This window comes from Hypanus sabinus, chromosome 21 (assembly GCF_030144855.1).
Source record: "Hypanus sabinus isolate sHypSab1 chromosome 21, sHypSab1.hap1, whole genome shotgun sequence".
In the NCBI taxonomy this organism is placed as follows: Eukaryota; Metazoa; Chordata; class Chondrichthyes; order Myliobatiformes; family Dasyatidae; genus Hypanus; species Hypanus sabinus.
In genome coordinates, this window is record NC_082726.1 from 38,227,139 (window position 1) to 38,248,721 (window position 21,583).

Consider the following 21,583-nt stretch of genomic DNA (forward strand, 5'->3'; position numbering starts at 1 on the left):
TGTTCCTCGGGTGGGGAAGCAGGCAATGTGCGAGGAGGAGGTGGGGTCCTTGCAGCAGTCCGCGATGGCGGCGCTAGGTGGTCGGCGGCTGTGGCTGTTGCTCGGGCGATGGCGGCCAGTATCCAGGTCTGGAGCCGCACCTTCCCTACTCCCCAGCATCACCTCCGAGCTGTGGCTTTGCCTCATCACGTAGATCTGGCGGCGGGATATTGAAAACCCTGAATCACTGTTGGGCCGAAGTCCCGCCTGTGGTCTGAACTCCCCGGGGTTGGTGATTTATGTCTGGGAACTGAAACCTTTTAGAAAATATTCACCTTGCACCTGGCCCGGTCTCTGTTACTGTATGGCCGGTTTGGTGATCGGTCCGGACCTGCCCTCTTTAATTTGTTTACTGGCAGGGCTTTAGTCCCAAATGCAAAAACTTGAGTTTCCAGTTGTGGGTTTTGTTTTTAAATCTATTATTCACTTTTTTTTGGGGGGGGGGACTGTAATACCAGTTGTGGGTTTTGTTTTTAAATCTACTATTCACTTTTGGGGGGGGGGGGTACTGTAGTACCTATGAACAGGAACAACTACTTTCCTACAACCCTTAGATTCTTGAAACTACCTGCACAACCGTAACCTCATCTCAGCGAAAGGACACTACAGTCCACCACGGTCCTGACGAAGGGTCTCGGCCCGAAACGTCGACAGTGCTTCTCCCTATAGATGCTGCCTGGCCTGCTGTGTTCCACCAGCATTTTGTGTGTGTTTGAATTTCCAGCCTCTGCAGATTTCCTCGTGTTTGCCACAGTCCACCAATTAGATTGTTTCTTTTTGTTGTTGCACCATGGACTTGCTTTTGTATAGTTTTTACACTGTATGGCATAACTGTGTGTAGTTTATGTGCAGTATATTTTATGTGTGTGTTGCCTGTGCTGCTGCTGCAAGTTTTTCTTGTATCTACGTCACTACTTGTGTATATGACAGAGCTGTACAATGGTGTGGACACAAGAGCCTGCAGGTGGTGAAATCTGAAGCACAAAACACACTTCTGGAGGAACTTAGTGTATAAATGAGTCCCGTTGAAGGGTCTCCATCCAACAGGTTGATCATTCCTTTGAGTCCACTGATGCTGTTTAATATGCCAAATTACTCCGGCAGTTTGTTCTATGTGTCCGTGGATATTTTTTTTTAAATAAAAGGTGCAGTCAATCTAGCCAACATTGTTTGTAATCCAAACATTGAACCACAACATCTAACAACCTAAGATTCAGTCTCTTTCAGAAGGTCCATGGACCTGAAACATTTCCACAGATGCTTACTGATCTGTTAATTTTCCTGAGCATTTTCTGTTTTTGATATTCAATTCCTACTTAGTGAATATAACCTTCATTTATTTAGTGCCAATAATAAAATACAAATTGTCCATGCAGTAATTCCATTAATTAGTTGTTTAAATGGTTTCTTACTCTGACTGATTGTGCACCTGCACAGGTATGGAATGAATAAGGGAAGCTACAGTCATTAGGCAAGTTAAACATAAGTAACCCAAAAGTTAGGTACTAGTTGGTTATTTCTGTGAAAATTACATCTTGGTGCAGTTCTCCATATTGGGATCCATTGAGTGTCAAAAGCAGATACAACTAAATATGCCACAAATTGTAAGGATTAGATTTACACAAGGATCCTGACAAGGATACAGTCATTTCAAATTTGGTTATTGAAATGGATTTGGGAAAAGTTATCTAGTATTTGACGGTCATATTCTTTGAACTATTGCTTAATCTTACGTAATTGTAACTATAAAGATACGAGATTGTAAGATCAAAATCTTGTTCAATCATGTCCTTTAGCAAAGGAAAACTAACATTTTTGCATGGTGGTTATGTGACTTCAGAGTCTGAAGTTCAGATCCACTGAAATAGTCTGCCCAAGTCACTCAGTTTAGAATAATCAGAAATGCGTTCCCAATTACATCACCTCATTAAATAAATGTACGGCAATTACCTTTGGTAATATTGCTGTTGTGCACAGCAGTTTCTGCACATTAAATTGTTTCTAGAAAGTTGTACACACTCATTCCAGGTCTTTTAAGTATGCTCATAAAAGGTTCATACTATTTTTCTGCTTCCATTTCTGATCTATGCAGATGGAAATAGTAAACCAAGAAATACCGTTTGTTAATTCGATAAACTAATCCTGGCAAAGGATCTCGGCCCGAAACGTCGACAGTGCTTCTCCGTATAGATGCTGCCTGACCTGCTGCGTTCCACCAGCATTTTATGTGTGTTGCTTAAAAAATGAATTGCCCTCCCTCTTCTGTCCTTCTTATCACAACCTTAGATGTCCTGTACTAAAACACCTTTAAGGCAGTATTTTGACATAATAGTTCTAATGTGAAAGTACAATTCTTAAACTTACCTAAGCAATTTCGTTTTGTTTGTTTTAAATTTTAGCCTGGTCTTCAGAAGTAATCTAAGAAATGTTCATTCTGCTTTGAGTTCAACTTCAAGATACCTAAAGGGATCAATGTTTCTGACTCCAACTGGAACTGAATTTGTCACTGGTATGTTTGTTGTATCATCTCGAATTACTCCTGTCTTGCATGAGAAAGGTATGCTTGATATAGTGCTGTAAATTCTGGTTGAACTGCCCCTGTTATGTTGGTATAAGTTGTCCTCCATTCCATTATCAGCTCTACAAGGCATAAAGATGGGGCTTAAGCATCACACACACAAAATGATGGAGGATCTCAGCAAGACAGGCAAAATCTGTGGAGAGGAATAAACAGTTGATGTTTCAGGTAATGACCCTTCATCAGGAATAGAAAGGAAGGGAGCAGAAGCTAGGGGGAGGAATACAAGCTGACAGATGATAGGTAAGACCTCACCCCTCCTCTTGTCCCTTCTGATCACTTCCTGTGGTTCCACTTTGTTTTCCCATTACAGTCGGCCCTCCTTATCCGCAAGTTTCGCACGCGCGAATTCAACCAACCGCAAATCGAGAAAACTCGGAAGTGCTTTTCCAGCACTTCTTGTTTGAGCATGTACAGACTTTTTGTCATTATTTCCTAAACAATGCAGTATAGCAACTACATTGTATTAGGTATTATAAGTAATGTAGAGATGATTTAAAGTATACGGGAGGATGTGCGTAGGTTATTGTGGATCGGGATCAAAAAGAATCATAAATTCTCTGACTAAGTACAGGCAGTCTCCGGGTTACGTACGAGTTCCGTTTCTGAGTCCGTCTTTCAGTCGGATTTGTAAGTACATCAGAACAAGTACATTCGGTATTATTTAGTGTCAGTCAAATGTTTATCTTAGTATATAGTATATATTTTACCTTTCTGTGCATTTAAAGACTTAAGAAACGTATGTATTCTAATAATTAAGCCACTGTGTTGCTTAGTAATAGTTGCAGCTTTTATCAGGGCAGGGCCTTTCAAATGCTCCATTATTTTCATTTTATCCTTTAAAATTGATCCGATCGTTGACCGACTGTAGCCTGACGCTTTTCCAATGACGTTACACCTCTTTCCAAATGCTTTATTATTTCCACTTTATTTTCAATCATGATCGCTTCCCGTTAATGGAACAGAAACACTGCAGGCAGCAGATTCTGAACTGCGCCGGCTCCCGAGGTCCACTGGGTCCTAAGGACCACTGCACACCGTCAATGGAACAGAAACACTGCAGGCGGTGGGTCCCAACCTGTGCCGGCACCTGAGGTCCGCTGGGTCCTAATGACCACCGCACTGAGACAGGCCAAATGGGACAAGTGGGGGCTGTGCTGGGTTTGGGTATTTGATCCTCCACAATATTCCGCGTGGGAATTTAAACTGGAGGTGGCTGTGTTTTTTTTAAAGCATTCGAGTTGCGAGCTCAAAATCAATCCAGCACGGATGGTACAGGAGTCACTGGATCGACAACAACCTGGACGGGAGCGGCCTGTCAATGGATCAAACTCGCGAACTTCCATTCTCCAGCCTGGCGCTGATTTCACTGCGCCACCAGCCGACCAGAACAGGGGTGGGGGGGTTGCAGGGTCAGGGTCAATCTTGCTAAGAACAATTTAAGCCAAATACAAAGTTAAACATTCAATACAGTGTCAACGGCAGCGACTTAAAATGGCGGACGGCGTCGCAATCCGACTTAAAATGGCGGAAGGTGTTCTCCTTCCTCAGTTCGTAAGTATGAGTTGATGAGTTGTCCGTAAGTTGGACGTTCGTAACTCAGGGTCTACCTGTAAGTCAGAACAGCTACATCCAATATTATTTAGCGTCAGTTAGTCAAATGTTTTATCTTAGAAAATTGTATAAATTTTACCCTTCTATGCATATAAAACACTTAACTGCATTGCTTAGTAATAATTGTAGCTTTCATCGGGCCTAACGCTTCTCCAGTGACTGATGGCGTTTCACCTCTTTCCGATCGCTTTATTATTTCCACTTTATTTTCAATCGTGATTATTTTCGTGAACAGAAACACTGTGGATTCAGAGCTCCGCCGGGTCCTAAACACCACTGCTCTGAGACAGGTTAAATAAGGTCTGGGGTTCCACTGGGTCTTAAAGTTCACCACACTAAAACAGGTTAAATAAGAGACTTGAGCATCCGCGGGGGCTCCCGGAACCAATCCCTCACGGATAAGGAGGGCTGACTGTACTTCATGGTCCTTTCCATTCCTGATGAAGGGCCTTAAATGTTTATTCTCCTCCATTGATGCTACCCAACTTGCTGAGTTCCTCCAGCATCTTGTGTACGTTGTTCGGGATTCCCAGCACCTGCAAAATCTCTTGTCCTAACAGGTAGTTTGTTTTTCTCGAGAAATATTAATGGACACAAGAACAAAATATATTTGTGTTCTTGCATCTCGTAAATCTTTTTCTAGTGTATTCCTTAAATCAATTCTTAAGTTTTAATTGCAGGCAGATATCTTTACTTACCACTTCCAATAAAATTCTAAGTTTGTTCGTGTTCATGTTTTTTGTAGTTAAGAAATGTGCCCTTGGTAATAAATTAAGTTGTTAGTTTTGCTTTCTATTTTAACCAATCTGCAAATTCAGAAAGACTATTCAAAAATCTGACCATACAGGTTAAAGACCCCTTATCTGAAATTCCAAAATCTGAGAACCTGCAAAATCTGAATTATCGGAGTGAATATATGTTGATCATGAAACAAGCAAAAATATATCAGGATGAACTGAAAATTGGTAATTATGAATATTCAGCAGGTTGGTTGCAGAAATTTAAGAAAAGACACGGCATTAAGTTTTTAAAGCATTTGCTGATCATGAAATCTAGCGGCAGAATAAGTCGAGGATGCTGATTTTTATACTGTACATAACGGCATTAAATTTTTAAAGTGTCACCAATGAAAATCTAACACCAGAACAAGTATGCAATCCTAATTCTGTTTATACCTTACCGAAAACCTAAAAAAGGAAAATACAAATACAGTGTACTAGAACCTTTTAGTCAAAACATGGCATTGTAGGTGGAGACTGAAAGCCAGCTGTTGTTTGTTGTTGTTCAACAGCTGATTCAGGTATTCTCCCGATGCTGCTGTGCTGCTTTTGTTACCCTGCACACATTATATTTTCATGATATTAATGGTATGAATGATTTTTACAATCTAAGACAAAGACTCCTTACCAGTAGCACATAAATTCAGGGATGGAAGTTATGGTGATCTCAAACTATGTTGTTATACATTCCAAAATCCAAAACACTTCTGGCACCAAGCATTTCAGATAAGGGGTACTCAACCTGTACTATGATTTGCTGTGGGTACATATGCGTTATATCACTTCAAACTGTTAATAGAAGGAAGTATGCTGGGGAATTGGAAGTCCCTTGCAATCCATCTGGAAGAAGCTGTTTCTCCATATGTTTGAAGATAACTTTCAGGATTGTAATTGTGAACCGTAATAGTGTAGGGTACCCCCAGAGATCAGATGTTCCTTAAAGACCAAAGAAATGTGCATTGGGGAATTTTAACCTGCGGATGAATACTAGCAAACTATATCAGCCATAGAGTTCATTCAGTGATATTGTATGTAGTACAAAGCCAAGGAGGCTGTAACTTAACATTTATAAATCACATTAATGAATCAGTTATTTCTGAGCATCACAAACTTACATAGTTTAAGTAGGATTTCAAGACCTTTAAGAGGCGTCTCAGGGGAGTAGTACAACACCAGCACCAGAGCTGTATATATATAGAGAGGTCAGGAAAAACTGGAATAGTTTGCTTTACAACAGTGAAGTATTACTTAGTAGAAGTATTACCAGATAAGTAAATTAGAAGAGAAGATGTCTGGTCATCGTGGAGACATTGAGGCACAGAGCTAAAGAATGGGGAGAATCTTGTATGTAGTTAGTTACCACACTCTGGAATGCACTATATAAAACAATGGTTGAAGCAGTGCAATAGTAGTGAGTTACCACACTCTGGAATGCACTATATAAAACAATGGTTGAAGCAGTGCCAAAAGTATTTTCTTCCAATATGGAATTGAGTAACTACTGGAAGAAGGAGTTTGTTTGGAACAACTGGAAAAAAGAAGAAGAGCAGGATTGACTAGATTGTTTTCAAAGAACTAGCACAGACATGATGGGATCTTTGGTCTCTTGTCATTTATTTTACTAATAATCCTTAAAAAAGTTTTGGAGAGGAACAAAATCCCTTTGCAGCATTATTTGAGTGGAGAGTCAGTCAAGCAGTACATTATGATGTATGGCATAAGTAACATATATCGTGAAATGTAAATAACTAAAATCAGAAATGTGTGCCACTTTAAAGATGATGTTGTTTTCTCTGCATACTTTGATGTGAATTTCTTAACGGAGAATAAAGGGAAAAAGAGTTTTGCTGCTGGTATAAAATGCTACTACTGATATTGCCAGGTACTGAAAGTTGTTGGATAACTATTACAGTGTGGAGTCCAGTCAGATGCATCTGTCTTATTAAGGTAAACATAAAGTACACTGCAGATGTTGTGGTCAAATCAAGACGTACAAAAAAGCTGGATGAACTCAGCAGGTCGGGCAGCATCTGTTGAAAGAAACGACAGACAGGATCTCCTGGTTGCCACTCACTTCAACTCTCCTTCACATTCCCATTCGGATATGTCCATACACGGCCTCCTCTACTGCCATGATGAGGCCAAACTTTGGTTGGAGGAACAACATCTCATATACTGTCTGGGTAGTCTCCAGTCCCTTGGTATGAACGTTGAATTCTCCAACGTCCGGTAGTTCCTTCCCTCTCCCTTCCCCCATCCCACCTTCACTCTGTCTCCTCTTCTAGCTGCCTATCACCTCTCATGACTCTGCCGACTTCTACTACCCATAGTGCTTTCCCCTTAGATTCCTTCTTCACCTCTTCTGCCTATCCCCTCCCTGCTTCCCCATCCCCACCCCTTGATCTTTCCTCTGATTGGTTTTCCACCCTCCCCCCACCTTCTTCCTCCTTCTTCAGTCCTGACAAAGGGTCTCGGCCCAAAACATTGACTGCTTCTTTCAACAGTTGCTGCCCAACCTGCTGAGTTCATCCAGCTTTTTTGTATTTCTTATTAAGGTAAAAGTCAAAGGATCAAGCTGTTGCTGATGTATTTACAGTACACATATTAACATTGATAGGACAATTCTCTATGTTAATGATACAATGAAACCATTTCTGTAACAAGTAAGATAGGAGTAGTTTTCTTGTGTGAATATGATTTTACCTTAAGCTAAGATAATTTTCAGTTCTGATGGGGTGTTTGGAAATATGCAATCATATTTTGAAAGAAAGGTATTGTATATCGAAACATACAATGAAATGCATCATTTGTGTCAAATCCAATCAGCAAGAATTGTGCTGGTGGCGGCCAGAAAGGGTCCCAGTGCCAATCCTTATGGCACACCGGTAACTACTGGTGTGCTGCAAGGATTGGCATTTGGATCCTTGTTATTCATTATTTGGCTCCATCAATAAGTTTGCTGAAGGCTCGAATTTAGATGATGTTGTTCATAATGAGTACAGTTTTTGTAGATTACAGGGGTCTCTTGATCAGTTGAGGAAGTGGCTTAAGTGCCAAATGGATTTCAATACAGAAACAGTGTTATAAAAAATTTCTCCCCACCCCCGGAAGCTTTCATGTTTTATTGCGTTATAACATTGAATCACAGTGGATTTAATTTGGCTTTTTTGACGTTGATCAACAGAAAAGACTCTTTTCTGTCAAAGTGAGAACAACTTTCTACAAATTAGTCTAAAGTTATAATAATTTTTAAACACAAAATATTTGATTGCATACTTATTCACCCCCTTCAAGTTGGTACTTAGTAGATGCACCTTCGGCAGCAATTATAGTCTTGAATCTACGTGATAGGTCTCTACCAGCTTTGCACATCTGGGCTCTGCAGTTTTTCCCCATTCTTTACAAAACTGCTCAAGCTCTGGCAGTTTGCATGGGGATCTTGAGTGAACAGACCTTTTCAAGTCCAGCCACAAATTCTCAATTGGATTGAGGTCTTAACTCTTGACTTGGTCACCCTATACATTAATTTTGTTGTTTTTTAAGCCATTCCTGTGTAGCTTTGGCTTTAAGCTTGGGGATCATTGTCTTGCTGGAAAACAAAACCCCTCCCAAGTCACAGTTCTCTTGCAGTCTGCATCAGATTTTACTCCCGAGATTGCCCTGTATTTTGCTTCATTCATTTGACCCTGTACCTTCACAAGCCTTCCAGGGCCTGATGCAGTGTAGCATCCTCACAGCATGATGCAGCCACCACCATGGAGATGGTGTGTTTTTGATGATGTGCAGTGTTAGGCATACACCAAACATAGCGATTAGTCTGATTCCCAAAAAACTCAATTTTGGTTTCATCAGACCAGCTGACTTCTTCTTCCAGCTGACTTTAGAGTCTCCCCCATGCCTTCTCGCAAACTGTAGCCAAAATTTCGAGTGAGTTTTTTCAACAGTGGCTCTTTCTTTGCCACTCTCCCATAAAACTGAGACAGGTGAAGCACCCGGACAACAGTTGTATGTGCAGTCTCTCCCATCTCAGCCACTCAATCTTATAACTCCTCCAAAGTTGTCACTTAGTCCCTTTCTTGCACGGTCACTCAATTTTTGAGGACAGCCTACTACTATGTTCTTTCCATTTCTTGATGATTAACTTAACTATACTCCAAAGAATTTTAAGTGATTGTTTTGTATCCCTCTCCTGACTTGTGCTTTTCAATAACCTTTTCGTGGAATTGCTTGGAGTGTTCTTTTGTCTTCAATGTGTAGTTTTTGCCAGGATACGGACTCACCAGCAGTTGGACTTTGCAGATACTGGTGTATTTTTACTACAATCAATTGAAACGCCTTGGCTGCACTAGTGATGATTTGATGTGTCATATTAAAGGGGGGGGGGGGGAGGAGATAATGAATACTTACGCAATCAATTATTTTGTGTTTTATATTTGTAGTTAATTTGGAGCACTTTGAAGAGATTTGACAAGTATCTTTTTCTCTTGATCAGTGTCAAAAAAGGCAAATTAATTCCACTATGATTCAATGTTGTAAAACAATAAAACATGAAACTTCTAAGAGAGATGAATACTTTTTATAGGCACTGTACATGTAAGGTCAAGCAGTCAAGGAAGTCAAACCAGCAGATCAATTCAGTGCAAGATTACGGTAGTACAAAATAAAACAGTGTGCAGAATAAAGTGTTACAGTTAAAGAGAAAATGTACTGTAGGTAGACAATAAGGTGCAAGGCCATTACAAAGTAGCTGACTGGTGCTGTACTGGCATCCGCACTGGACTTTGAGGCGACTGGTCTTGGGTTCGAATCCAGCCAGCTCCTTGCATGCTTTCCATCTGTGCTGGGTTGAGTGAAGAGCTAGCCATTTGGCCTCGTAAAAAAAAATGATAAATGCTAAAGAAGTAGCAAGGTTGCTGCCCGATGTGCCACAAGGCATGGAGAGGAACACTAGCCATAACAAAGTAGATTGTCAAGAGTCCATCTTATTGTACTAGCAGGTTGTTCGATAGTCTTATAAGAATGCTATAGAAGCTACCTTGAGGCTGGTGGTATGTGCTTCCAGGCATTTGAATCTTCGGCCTGACCAAAGAAAGAGAAGAGAGAATGTCTACAGTTTGTGTGTTTTTGTCCAGCCCTAATGCAAATTCATTGCTGTCAATGAAGGCAAAAACCTCTTAAATTAATGTAATCCCACAAAACATTGTGCCTCCTCCCACTTTCTTGCTGTCTTTCCTGCTATGATTGAAATGCAGAGGCTTCAGACTCCCACTCCTGACAATCCTGCTAGTGAATGTACAGTCTCTTGTAAATAAAATTGAAGACTTCAGAGCAAGGTTGATATACCAAAGGGACACCAAGGACTGCTTTATACTTTGCTTCACAGAAACATGGCTATCTCCCACCATTTCGGACACGGTGCTGCTGTTTGATGATTCTCTGCAAAGACGACAGCAGAGTCTTGTAAGGGCAGGGAGGGAGGAGTATGCTTTATGATTAACTCATTGTGGTGCTCAAACTTGGCAGTTCTGCCTCAGTCCTGCTCACCTGACCTGGAACATCTAGCGATCAAATGCTGTCCATTTTATCTACCAAGCACTTACCAGCCTTCTTCCCACCCTCCCCCCACCTTCTTCATAGGGCCCCTGCCCCCTCCTCCTTCTTCAGTCCTGATGCAGGGTCTTGGCCCGAAACGTTGACTGATCATTTACACAGATGCTGCCCGACCTGCAGTTCCTCCAGTGTGTTGTACGTGTTGATTGGACCACAGCATCTGCAGTGTACTTTGTGTTATTTACCAAGAGTTTTCTGTCATCATTCTGGTACTAGTGTACATTTCACCTCAGGCCAATATCAGGCGGGCACTGGAAGAACTGAGCCTCGCACCCTGATGCCTTACCTATCATTGCAAGAGATTTCAACAAAGCCATATTGAAGAAATTCCTGAACAACTTCCACCAATGTACCACCTGTGGAACCAGAGGAGCCTACACACTTGACTACTGTTATACCACCATCAAGAATGCTTATGATGCCATCCCATGCCTACATTTTGGAAAGTCTGATCATCTGGCTGTATTCCACTCCCAGCGTATAGGCAGTGACTAAAGAACGCAGGAACAATAGTGAGGACCAAGAATGCAATGGTGCGTTCAAGGGAGGTGGAGTAGCACTTATAAGGACTGCTTTGAGTCGGTGGGCAGGGACAATGTTCAGGGATTCATCTTGTATGAATGAATATACCACAGTTGTCACCGACTTCATCAAGACCTGTATGGATGAGTGTGTGCCTTTGAGAACGTACTGGACATAACCAAACGAAAAGCCATGGATGAACCGGGAGATTTGTAATCTGCTGAAGGCTAGATCTGTGACATTCAAGACCAGTGATCCTGAAATTTACAAGAAGTCTGGGTATGATCTATGGAAGACTGTTTTAAGGGCGAGAAGATAATTATGATTGAGGTTAAAGACAGAATCAGATCCATGCCAGCTCTGGCAGGGTTTGCAGGCCATTACTTCTGACAGAGTGAAACCTAACATCATGAATGGCTGTGATGATACACTCCAAGATGAACTGAATGCCTTTTATGCGCACTTTGAAAGGAAGAAATAAACTACAGCTGAGTGAATCCCTGCTGCATTGAGTGACCCTGTGATCTCTGTCTTGGAGGCTGACGTCAGAACATCTTTCAAGAGGGTGAATCCTCGCGAGGTGTTAGGCTCTGATTATGGGCTCTGAAAACCTCTGCCAACCAGCTGACGTGAGTGTTTGACATCTTCAGTCTCTCTGTGCTGTTATCAGAGGTTCACACCTGCTTCAAAAGAGTGACTATCATACCTGTGCCCAAGAAGAGCAGGGTAATCTGCCTCAAAGTCTATTGCCCAAATGTATTCATATCTACTGTGATGAAGTTCTTTGAGAGGTTGGTCATGGCTAGAATCAACTCCTGCCTAAGCAAGGACCTGGATCCACTGCGATCTGCCCATTGCCACCATTGGTCTATAACAGATGACTTCTCATTGACTGTCTGCTGGAGCTTGGATCACCTGGACAAGAGTCAATTGTTTATTGACTACAGCTCATCATTCAACACAACCATACTATCAGTTCTAAACAACAAGCCCAAAAGCCTGGCCTCTGCAACTGGATCCTTGACTTTGCTGGGAGACCACAGTCTGTGCAGATCAGAAATAACATATCTTCCTTGCTGACAATTAACACAGGTACCGCAAGGATGTGTGCTTAGCCCTCTGCTCTACCCTCTCTGTGTGGCTAGACACAGCTTAAATGGCATCTATAAATTTGCTGATGACAAAACCATTTTTGTCAGATTTCCCAATGATGATGAGAAGACATACAGGAGCAAAATAGATCACCTGGTTGAGTGGTTTGCAGCAGCAATCTTCCACCTAATGTCAGTGAGATCAAGGATTGATAATAGATTTCAGGAAGGGGCTGTTGAGGGAACACACACCAATTATCATCAAGGGATCAGAAGTGGAAAGGGTGAGCATTTTCAAATTCCTGAGTGTTAACATCTCTGACATTCTATCCTGGGCCCAGCATATTGATGCAGTCAATTACAAAGGATCCATGACAGCGACTATATTTCATTAAAGATTGGAGGAGAGTTAGTACAATATGTCATCAAAGGCATTCACAAATTTCTACAGACGTACTGGATGCACCACCATCTGGTATAGAGGGGCCACTTTACTGGATCAGAAAGCAGTGAACTCTGCCAACTCCATCCTGGGCACCAGCTTGCGCAGCATCCAGGATGCCTTTAAAACGTGGTGCCTCAAAAAAGCAGCATCCATCATTAAGGACCCCCAACACCCAGGACATGCCCTGATCACATCGCTACCATCAGGGAAGAGGTACAGGAGCCTGAAGACACACACACAACATCTCAGGAACATCCTCTTCCCCTCTGCCATCAGATTTCTGAATGGACAATGAACCTATGAACACTACCTCAGTCTATTTTTCTTCTCCTTTGCACTACTTATTTAACTCAACTTTCTTTTTTTGTATATGCTTATTGTAATTTATAATTTTTGGTATTATGTATTGCAATGTACTGCTTTGCAAAACCACCATTTTCACAACAAATGCCAGTGATAGTAAACCTGATTCTGATTCTGGTAATTCCTTTGCTATTATCATATACTCTAGGATAATGTTATTCCACAGAGCATGAACAAAATTTACCAATGCTTTTTCCTTGCACATAAATTGTCAAATAGAACACTTCCTCTCTATGGTTGTTGTGAAATAGTTTGACTCTGAATTTCACAGGAAAAAGATGAGAATAATAACCATTTAATTCCGAAAATATGATTCCCTTCCTATGTAAATACATTCATTCTTTTTGCTTTTCCTCTAAGATTCTCATGTAACGCTGTCAGTTATACTTCAAACCATCCTTTGACTCATATTGACACATTGTCAGAGTATGCAATCTTAGAATCACATGTAATTTCCACTGTAGCACTGTACTGCTTGAGTAATACCACAAAAGTGAACAAGTTAACTTTTCTACTTTCTATGTATTTTCCTCCTGTCTTAAATGTTACTCTTTCCAATTGCATCTTCAGAATCCATTTTTTCTTACTAGTGCTTAACTTACAATTTATTTTCCAACATTCATTTTTTCTTTTTTTCCCAGTTTTTGGGACTTCAAACCTGGAATATTAACCTAAATTATTTTCTGTCCAAGTTTTTACAAATACAAACAGACAGACTCCTCTATGTTTTCCCTCTAGGTTGCTATCTTTCCTTGGATGTGACATCTTCAAATCTATAAGTCCAATTTCCAAGCCAGTAGTTTCATTCTGTAGTTAAATAAGGAAGTACAGTATATTTTTGTAGGAACCCCTCCAGTTCCAATTTCTTTCCCAGTACCTTCTGTCAATATCACTTGCACCTATTTCTTGACTAGTCCCCCCACTCCTTTGCCTCTCTCTTCAGTTGTAGTCCAGTTTCTACCCCAATCCTGCTTGCTACTGTGTCTTTGTATGTCTTCCCTTTATACACCTGTTTAATCCTCTAGTGCTTCTTTGTTGCTTCTTCCTGGTCCTAAGTCCATTAATGAATTTCCTTACTTTTACATCACATTAGTTCTCAAACTATCTGTGCATGATGTATTTATTATAAAATTAAATATCGAAAGGTGAGTTCGGAGCTGCAGCGGGACTGAGGGAGGTGTGCGGTGGGAGAGTTATGGTGGCAGTGGGAGTTAGTGCTTGTCAAGAAGTAGGAGGAGATGACAATAATGAAGGGTGCAGTGGACAGTGCTAGGGAGAATATGGGTGAGAGGTGTGTTTGTGTCACATGGCTTGTTTTGCTCGTAAAAAAGTTTTAATTACAAATTGCTAATAATCATCTTAAGATTGATCTGTATTTGTAAATAAAATAGAGCTTATTTTTGTTGCTGTGCTATTTTAATACAGCAGTTACAAATCTTGCTAACTAATGCAAAATAGTTTTTGTTCTAAATATAATATCAATGTTGAGAGAACCTTGCTGAATCAGTTTCTGTAAAAGGCTGTAGATCTGGCTTTATATTTTGCGTCTCTAAATGTTACCTTTTTTTGTTTCAAAATTGTATCTGCTTGTGGCACCAGAGATGTTCTTTGTGTATAGATAAGGTCAACTCTTGTATAACTGAATACATTAAATTACTCAACAATAGCTAAGATTATATTGTAACCTGCCATTGTGAGGTATATTTTAAGTAGAACACCATCCTGTTGGTTTTAAACAAGCAACTTTAGTTGAAAACCTCATTTATCTTTGTAAGCATCAAGCCTTAATGAAAACTTCCAAGGAGAGTTAAAATACTGGTGAGGTTTATTGACAATCTGTCATGGGATCTGACATCCATGTTAGTCAGCACACAGCCTTTGCTATTGAGCTGTCATGTGCATGTTACCATATTGGTTCAAATGGCAGCAAAATGCCAGCAGACATTTAAAAGAACATTATTTTTCATTTATATGTTCATTAGTTGGCATTTACCCTTTGAAAGCATGAATGATGCCCTTGGTTAAGATTCAATGAAAGCCTCTGCATAACACTCAAGTGTGTTAGATTTAATTGATTTTGACTGATTTTATTGTTCCACTGCACCGTGGCAATCCTGTGTCTGTACGAGATGATATCCTGACTAATCATCAACATGCTTTCTTCTTATTACTTTTTCAGTGGTGTGTGTTATTTCTGTCAATGTGTTAAGGGACTTGTCTCTCCTAAAGCAACTTATCATACATCACAGAAGTATTCGTTGATGAAGTAAATCTCTTTTCAGTACAGGGCTGTCAATTTGCATCAGAGAGGCTTCAGATCTTAAATACAACTTAATTCTTTTACCGTTTCCAGTGTGCTGTGTTTGGTGTTAGTGTATCTAAAGCAATCAGGTAAAATTGCAAAAAACAAGTATTTTGCTCTATAGAATGTTTAGTTTCTGATTGGCACATTTAAAAGCAATTCCAGCTTTTTCATTTTTATCCATAAATCAAAAGTAAAACTTACAAATATTTTGCTGCACTTTCTGTTCTCTAAACAATTCAATGAAGTGTTTGCATACCAAGTAATAATCTGTAGGTATGGTTTCAGCCACTAGGTGGGAGACAAAGCTTAACTTGTCCATGCATTACATTTATCTGCAATGCTGGCTACTTCAGTGTTTTTATCTTATTCCTGGAATCTCACAATGAAATTGCCAGTGATTTGAATACATATTGCTTATCTAAAAGGGCAAACTTTACCTTTTAAGTATAGCTTGTGAAAATACTATCAGGGAGAGGAACAAAAGGTTTGGTTAAAATATAGCCAGAGAAAATTACATTAAAAAGTTGTACGCATGTGGCAGAGACAATACACATCTGCTTTATCAGATCTGATGATTAGATTTTAATGTATAAATAGACTTAGCTGCCATTAGTACTTATAATTGTTTTCAACACTGCTTGAGTGAGCTGAAAAACTATTCAAATACTCCAATATAAAATTTTAAACTGCTTTAGACTCTTTATAGCGGAAGAATTATCGCTTGGACTTACTATTCTATGAAGCAATTTTTAACATAATTTAAATATAGACGAATTGTTTAACCCTTTCCAATCATACCTATTTGCAAGCAAAGAGCAAGGGTGAAACATGAGTTGGTTTCTTTCATTTGTTTTTTATGCACAAAAATGTATATACAGTATATTGAGTGTGAATGACTTGAATGAAAGATTGAATTTATGGAACAAAACCCTTTAAAACTATCTCCAGCATAATAAGACAGAAAAGATTAGATGACCTTGCAGATCAAACAGCCTAAGGCAGGATGGAAATAACTAAGGTTCTGAAAAGCTGCTATTGGTAGCCTAGAATCAGTTGTATTTCCATTCGTATAGGGCCCTGTTGGACTGCAGCATGGTTGAATCTCTTTTCAGCTGCAGGTAAACAATCATCACCTCTATTTTTCATCAGTGAGGTAGTTAGCCAGGTGTACAATGGGTGGCATTGGTAAAAGATGATGACTTCCAGGAATACATGATTTTAATGAAGGCAGTACAATCTCTTGGGATGTTACATTAAGCTGAGACTGTTTTTAGGATGCATGTTATAAGTTACAGAGTACAATTAGAGGAAATGTGGTTCTCCTCATCTCCTTAAATTAGGGTAATCTAAACTATATTATCATTCAATAGTATCACCTGAGCAGGCAATGCTCCAGACTGACTGCTAAATTCATCTATATTGTGAGTGCATTTTACAGGGCAGTGCCTGCAGTTCCCCATGACGACCAGCATTTGCTCATGGACATCCATAAACACAGGAGTCCTGAACTTGCTGGCAGCAGTGACTGGCAATTACATGACTCCACAATGAGGCAGCGTTCTTCATCAAATCTGATGTTGCATTTCCCTGCACTTACAGTCAACAAACCTGTAGCAATTTAGAGCTGGTATCTGGAGTTCAAGGGGGTAGAATTGTTGCAAGGAATTAATGAAAATATTTTACATTTCAATAGTTGGAATTATTTTTAATTTACTGTTGACTTTTTTAAAAGATTTTTTAGTTTGATTTATTATTTAAACAATAAATAATGTTTGTTGTTTCGGAATGTTGGAAACATTGGGCATTTGGCATCTTTGATAGTCAGCTAAGTCGGGGTATTAATAAATTAACAATTCCATTGCCGATGCTTGTTCTGCCATCGTCTTATTTCATGTGATAGGATTTACAGGTGGTAACTGTGGCACTGTGTGTAAACTTGCTCCTGAGCTTTGACTAAGTCCTCAATTGGGGATGGGACAAAGATAATTGTTCTTTTCCCCCTCTCGTAGGGCAGCAATAAACATGGGTTGCTCACTGCAAATTCAAGTAAAAAGTAATGTCATAGTTCTGTTAGTTACTTTGCTGAGCTTGACTTCAAATGTGAACTTGAAACCAACAGTAATGGAGAGTTGACAAGCCTTTTTTCCGAATTTGTTTTTATAACCTTGACATTGATTTTTGTGAACTGAGTAGGTGGTCTAACAATGTTTGGACTTCCAATTCTAATATAATGGTAGAAATTATGCCTTTTAGAAATGAGTATTCCGTTTTGAGACAGTTGGAGTTTTGCGTGTGCGCACATGAACAAACATCTCAGCAGGAATGTTGTCAATTTTTATGGGCTGTTTAATAATACATTATGGATCCCGCTAAGGCACACTAACTCCTCGAATTTGCAAAAAAAGCAGAAATAGTATCAGCCATATGCATATAACCAGCCTCACCAATCCACCACCACATTTCCATCCAGTTGGCTCTGCAATTCAGTAAGACTGTGGGTGACAATGTATGTAGTCCACATTGCCACTTCTGCACCAAATCCTGAAAGTCCCTTGGAATCCAAAAATCCACTGATTCTCAGATTTGAACATGCTCAATTTCTGAGCAATTGCCCTATCATCTTAGTATATATCTTATACCATCATATCGGATAGTGCAGCAAAGCAGAAATTACTAATGTCGTGTGTTCCTTATTCACTTTCTGTGAATAAGACAAGAGAACATGCAGTTATTGCCAGAATTTACATTTTATACAGTTAAGAAATGTAGGTGAGTTGTGTATGAAATATTATCCACATTTTCGATACTATTGCATTAGTTTATCTATCTGCATCACGTGGATCAGGAATAAAGTAAAGGCACCTTGTATATTGTCTCGACTAAGAGAAAATCTGCAGATGCTGGAAATCCAAGCAACACACACAAAACGCTGGAAGAACTCAGCAGGTTAGGCAGCATCAATGGAAAAGAGTAAACAGTCCTGTGGAAGGGTCTCAGTCCAAAACATCAACTGTACTCTTTTCTATAGATGCTGCCTGACCTGCTGAGTTCCTCCAGCATTTTGTGTGCCAACCTTTACTCAACATGAAGCTTTTTTGACTTGCTGGGTTAGAACATTGAAATGTTGGCTGATTCCATGAACATCCGAATTTCTGTGGATTTTTGAGCCTGATGGTTTCACTTATAGAAGGTGTGAATTTGTGTGAGCTCCTAAGGAGTATTGTTGAGCTATATAATTCTGATTCTGGATGTTTAGAATGGTGCCGTAGATTTGCTATTCAAGTGGGCTTGCTTTGGGATGGTACAAATCAGCTTGAGAATTGTATGAAGCTTCATGAGTGTTGTCCTGGCAAGTGGAAATTATTCTTTCACAGTACTCATATGCCTGACAAATGGTTGAAAAGTCTTAAGGAATTAGATGATGATTCTCTTGCTAGAATTATCACTGAGTAGGTTATTGGAGAGCGGGTGTCAGTTGTTGTCATTGTTGACAATAAATTCCATTTTATGTTGTTGATGATTGAGAGTAGAGTTTAATTATAGTGATTGAGTAGATTGGTAATTATATACTTAGTTTAGAATTAATTGTAGACCTGACATAGTTTTAATTAACAATAAACATCTTGGCACATCGAATCTCTGACTTGTATGTGGGAAGCAGCAAAGTAGAGCCTGTAATAGATATGGCATTTACTGCAGATGTTGTTTACAAAAAGATATTATCCTCATCATTACTTTCCCAGTAGCTTCAGGAATGAATTCTTAATCTTGATCTTTTTTCATGGTTTTTGTGCTTGCACCTCCTCAAAACTGAAGGTGGTGACCGCTGTTGAGGACTCAAATGCTTTTGCCAAATCAATGTGGAGTCTGAAGAAACCTTTATCTCATTATATCTTGAAGATCTAATGACTCTTAAGAATAGAGAATTCACTTGGTATCTTGTTTGTAGGGCTTGCTCAACAGCAATTGACTGTTGTGTTTGTAAAATTTCAATAATAACAGTGGCTTAAAAATGTTCTTATCAGTCAATGCGATGTTTTGAAAAAAGATGCTAAATGTGAACTGCTTAGTTCATCTGAAAGTTAAAATATCATAGTTTTGAGGTGACTTCAGCAATGGGTCATACAAATTTTATGGCTAAAAAAACAGGCTTTAAGAGCAATACTCTTGACTTATACTGTATTAGAAAATGGTGATTACAACAATTAATATGAAGCATAATTTAAAACCCAGTTTGTAGGAAATATTCTGAAATATAATGTTTTTTTCTTGTAGGTCGATTCATGGCATTACAGACCCTGGACACACCAAATCCTAACAGCTTAAAGTTTCTCGTTGGTCGTCAAATAGTTGAATCAGGGAGCATTGATTTTCCAAATGTCGATTCAGCTCATAGCTCACCTCTAGCCAAGTAAGTTAACAGGTTTACATGTAACCATGCACATTTGATAAGCTCATGACTGGTCTGATTTTAACCTCATTTCTGATTTCCCAAGTATCTCTCACAACTTTTCATCCTATTGTTGAGAAAGAATCTGTCTATCTCTGTCTTAAAAATATTAGAAGGTAATGCTTCCATTGCTCTTTGAAGAAGATGTTTCCAAAGTCTACTATCCCTGTTTATAAAGCTACCTCATAATCATCCTCAGTGGGCAGCCCCACACATTTAGTACTAATTCTAGATTCTCCCACAAGAGAAAATATCCTCTTACATCCACTCCTGTCAAAATGTGTTATACATTTCAGTATTGCCCTCCTTCACTTTTTGAAGTTCCAGGTGAGACACCTAAATCATCCAGCATTTTCTCATAAGACATCTCACTTTATTGCAGGTATTAGTCTGATTTAACTAAGTAGCTTTTTAAGGTACTGGTCTTGAGGTGCTGTAGTGAATAGAAAGATGAGCATTGGTGAATTGTCTCTCAAACCATCTCATAATACTCTGATATTTGTTACAGCTACTGATTTGACTGCCAGTCAATTTTGCAGACAGAAAACTCTCCGTTTTAAAAAAAAGTCACCAGATATTGGTTGAGAGTCGATATAGACTAGGAACTCCAGAAGTGTTGTCTGCCACACAGAGGAAATCAGCAGCTTCTCCATATGGGATTTTAATGAACACTGTTTAACTTCTGTCCTGAAAGATAGCACCTCTCATAGTGTGGTACAGGATTCCTTGGTACAGGATTAAAGTGCCAAATTAAATTAACTGCTTGAGTGTCTGTAGTGGGACCTGTGTCCATGTTATTTTGAATCTGAAATTAGAGTATCATATAGATCCACAGTTCACATGTACTAATAACTCCTGTTTAGAACTTCAGCTGTAGACCTTTACACTGAAAAGTACCTGAATACATAGGTGGGATTTTGTATATGCGGGTATACACTATATGTTTTAAAGAATGTTCAGCAATTTTCTGAAAATTAGTGTATCACTGTCCAGGAAAGGTGGATTCTTTGGTGCTTTCTCATAATCTTTTGAAGTACATTATTTCTGGCACATTTTTTAAAATTATTACAATAATAATATATAAAAGACACTTGGCTAGGAAAAATTTGCAGGTGTTCCCAACCCGGGATCCACAGATTCCTTGCTTAATGGTATTGGTCCATGGCATAAAAAAGGTTGGGAACCCCCTGTTTAGAGGGCTATTGGCCAAACATAAGCAAATGGGACTTTTTTTAGATGGGCATTGTGGTTGCTATGAGTTAGGCCAAAGGCCTGTTTCCATTCTGTATTACTTTGCGACTAATTCCATAAATATGTTCTAAACTGTTTGCCATCTAAATATTCATTGTTACCTTTGTTGCAGCCTTTAAAATATACCTACAATGCAGGCACAGTTTCAATAGATAGATTTCTGAAACTTTCCCATCTCTTCAATTCTTTCAACTGTGTATTTCAGATAAAACATAGGGTTCCAGCATTTTGCATGCTAAGTGGTCAGAGATGCAGCTGGGTCAGACTTAATAATTATAATTATAATAATGTGAGTTAATAAGCAGAATCTGGCACTTGTACAAAAAAGAATTTAATATTGATAAGGAAGTCAAGCTGTTCAGGAACGAGCTCTCATTTGGCTTTCTTTTTCAGGCAGCTGTTCCAAATAGAAGGGGTTAAAAGTGTGTTCTTTGGGCCTGATTTCATTACAATAACTAGGGTAAGAATGACCATAATCCCTATTTGTATTTGTATGATCATAGTGCAGGAGAATAATTAAAATATTCAATACCCAC

The 21,583-nt window shown here is 39.3% G+C and overlaps 1 protein-coding gene across 2 annotated transcripts in view; it reads left to right on the plus strand.

Moving 5' to 3' along the window:
* The first annotated feature begins 39 nt into the window (after positions 1 to 39).
* The window catches only part of LOC132378977 (NFU1 iron-sulfur cluster scaffold homolog, mitochondrial-like), a 35,511-nt gene continuing 13,967 nt past the window's right edge, over positions 40 to 21,583 (plus strand). Inside the window, exons 1-4 of one of the 2 annotated variants that reach the window (XM_059946382.1) lie at positions 40 to 126; positions 2,439 to 2,548; positions 19,622 to 19,757; positions 21,441 to 21,507. In XM_059946382.1, coding sequence (XP_059802365.1) covers positions 65 to 126; positions 2,439 to 2,548; positions 19,622 to 19,757; positions 21,441 to 21,507 — 375 coding nt within the window. In that variant the 5' untranslated portion in view covers positions 40 to 64. Of the gene's footprint in view, positions 127 to 2,438; positions 2,549 to 2,667; positions 2,786 to 19,621; positions 19,758 to 21,440; positions 21,508 to 21,583 lie in introns of those variants that run through there. The other variant, XM_059946383.1, reaches the window with a different exon arrangement.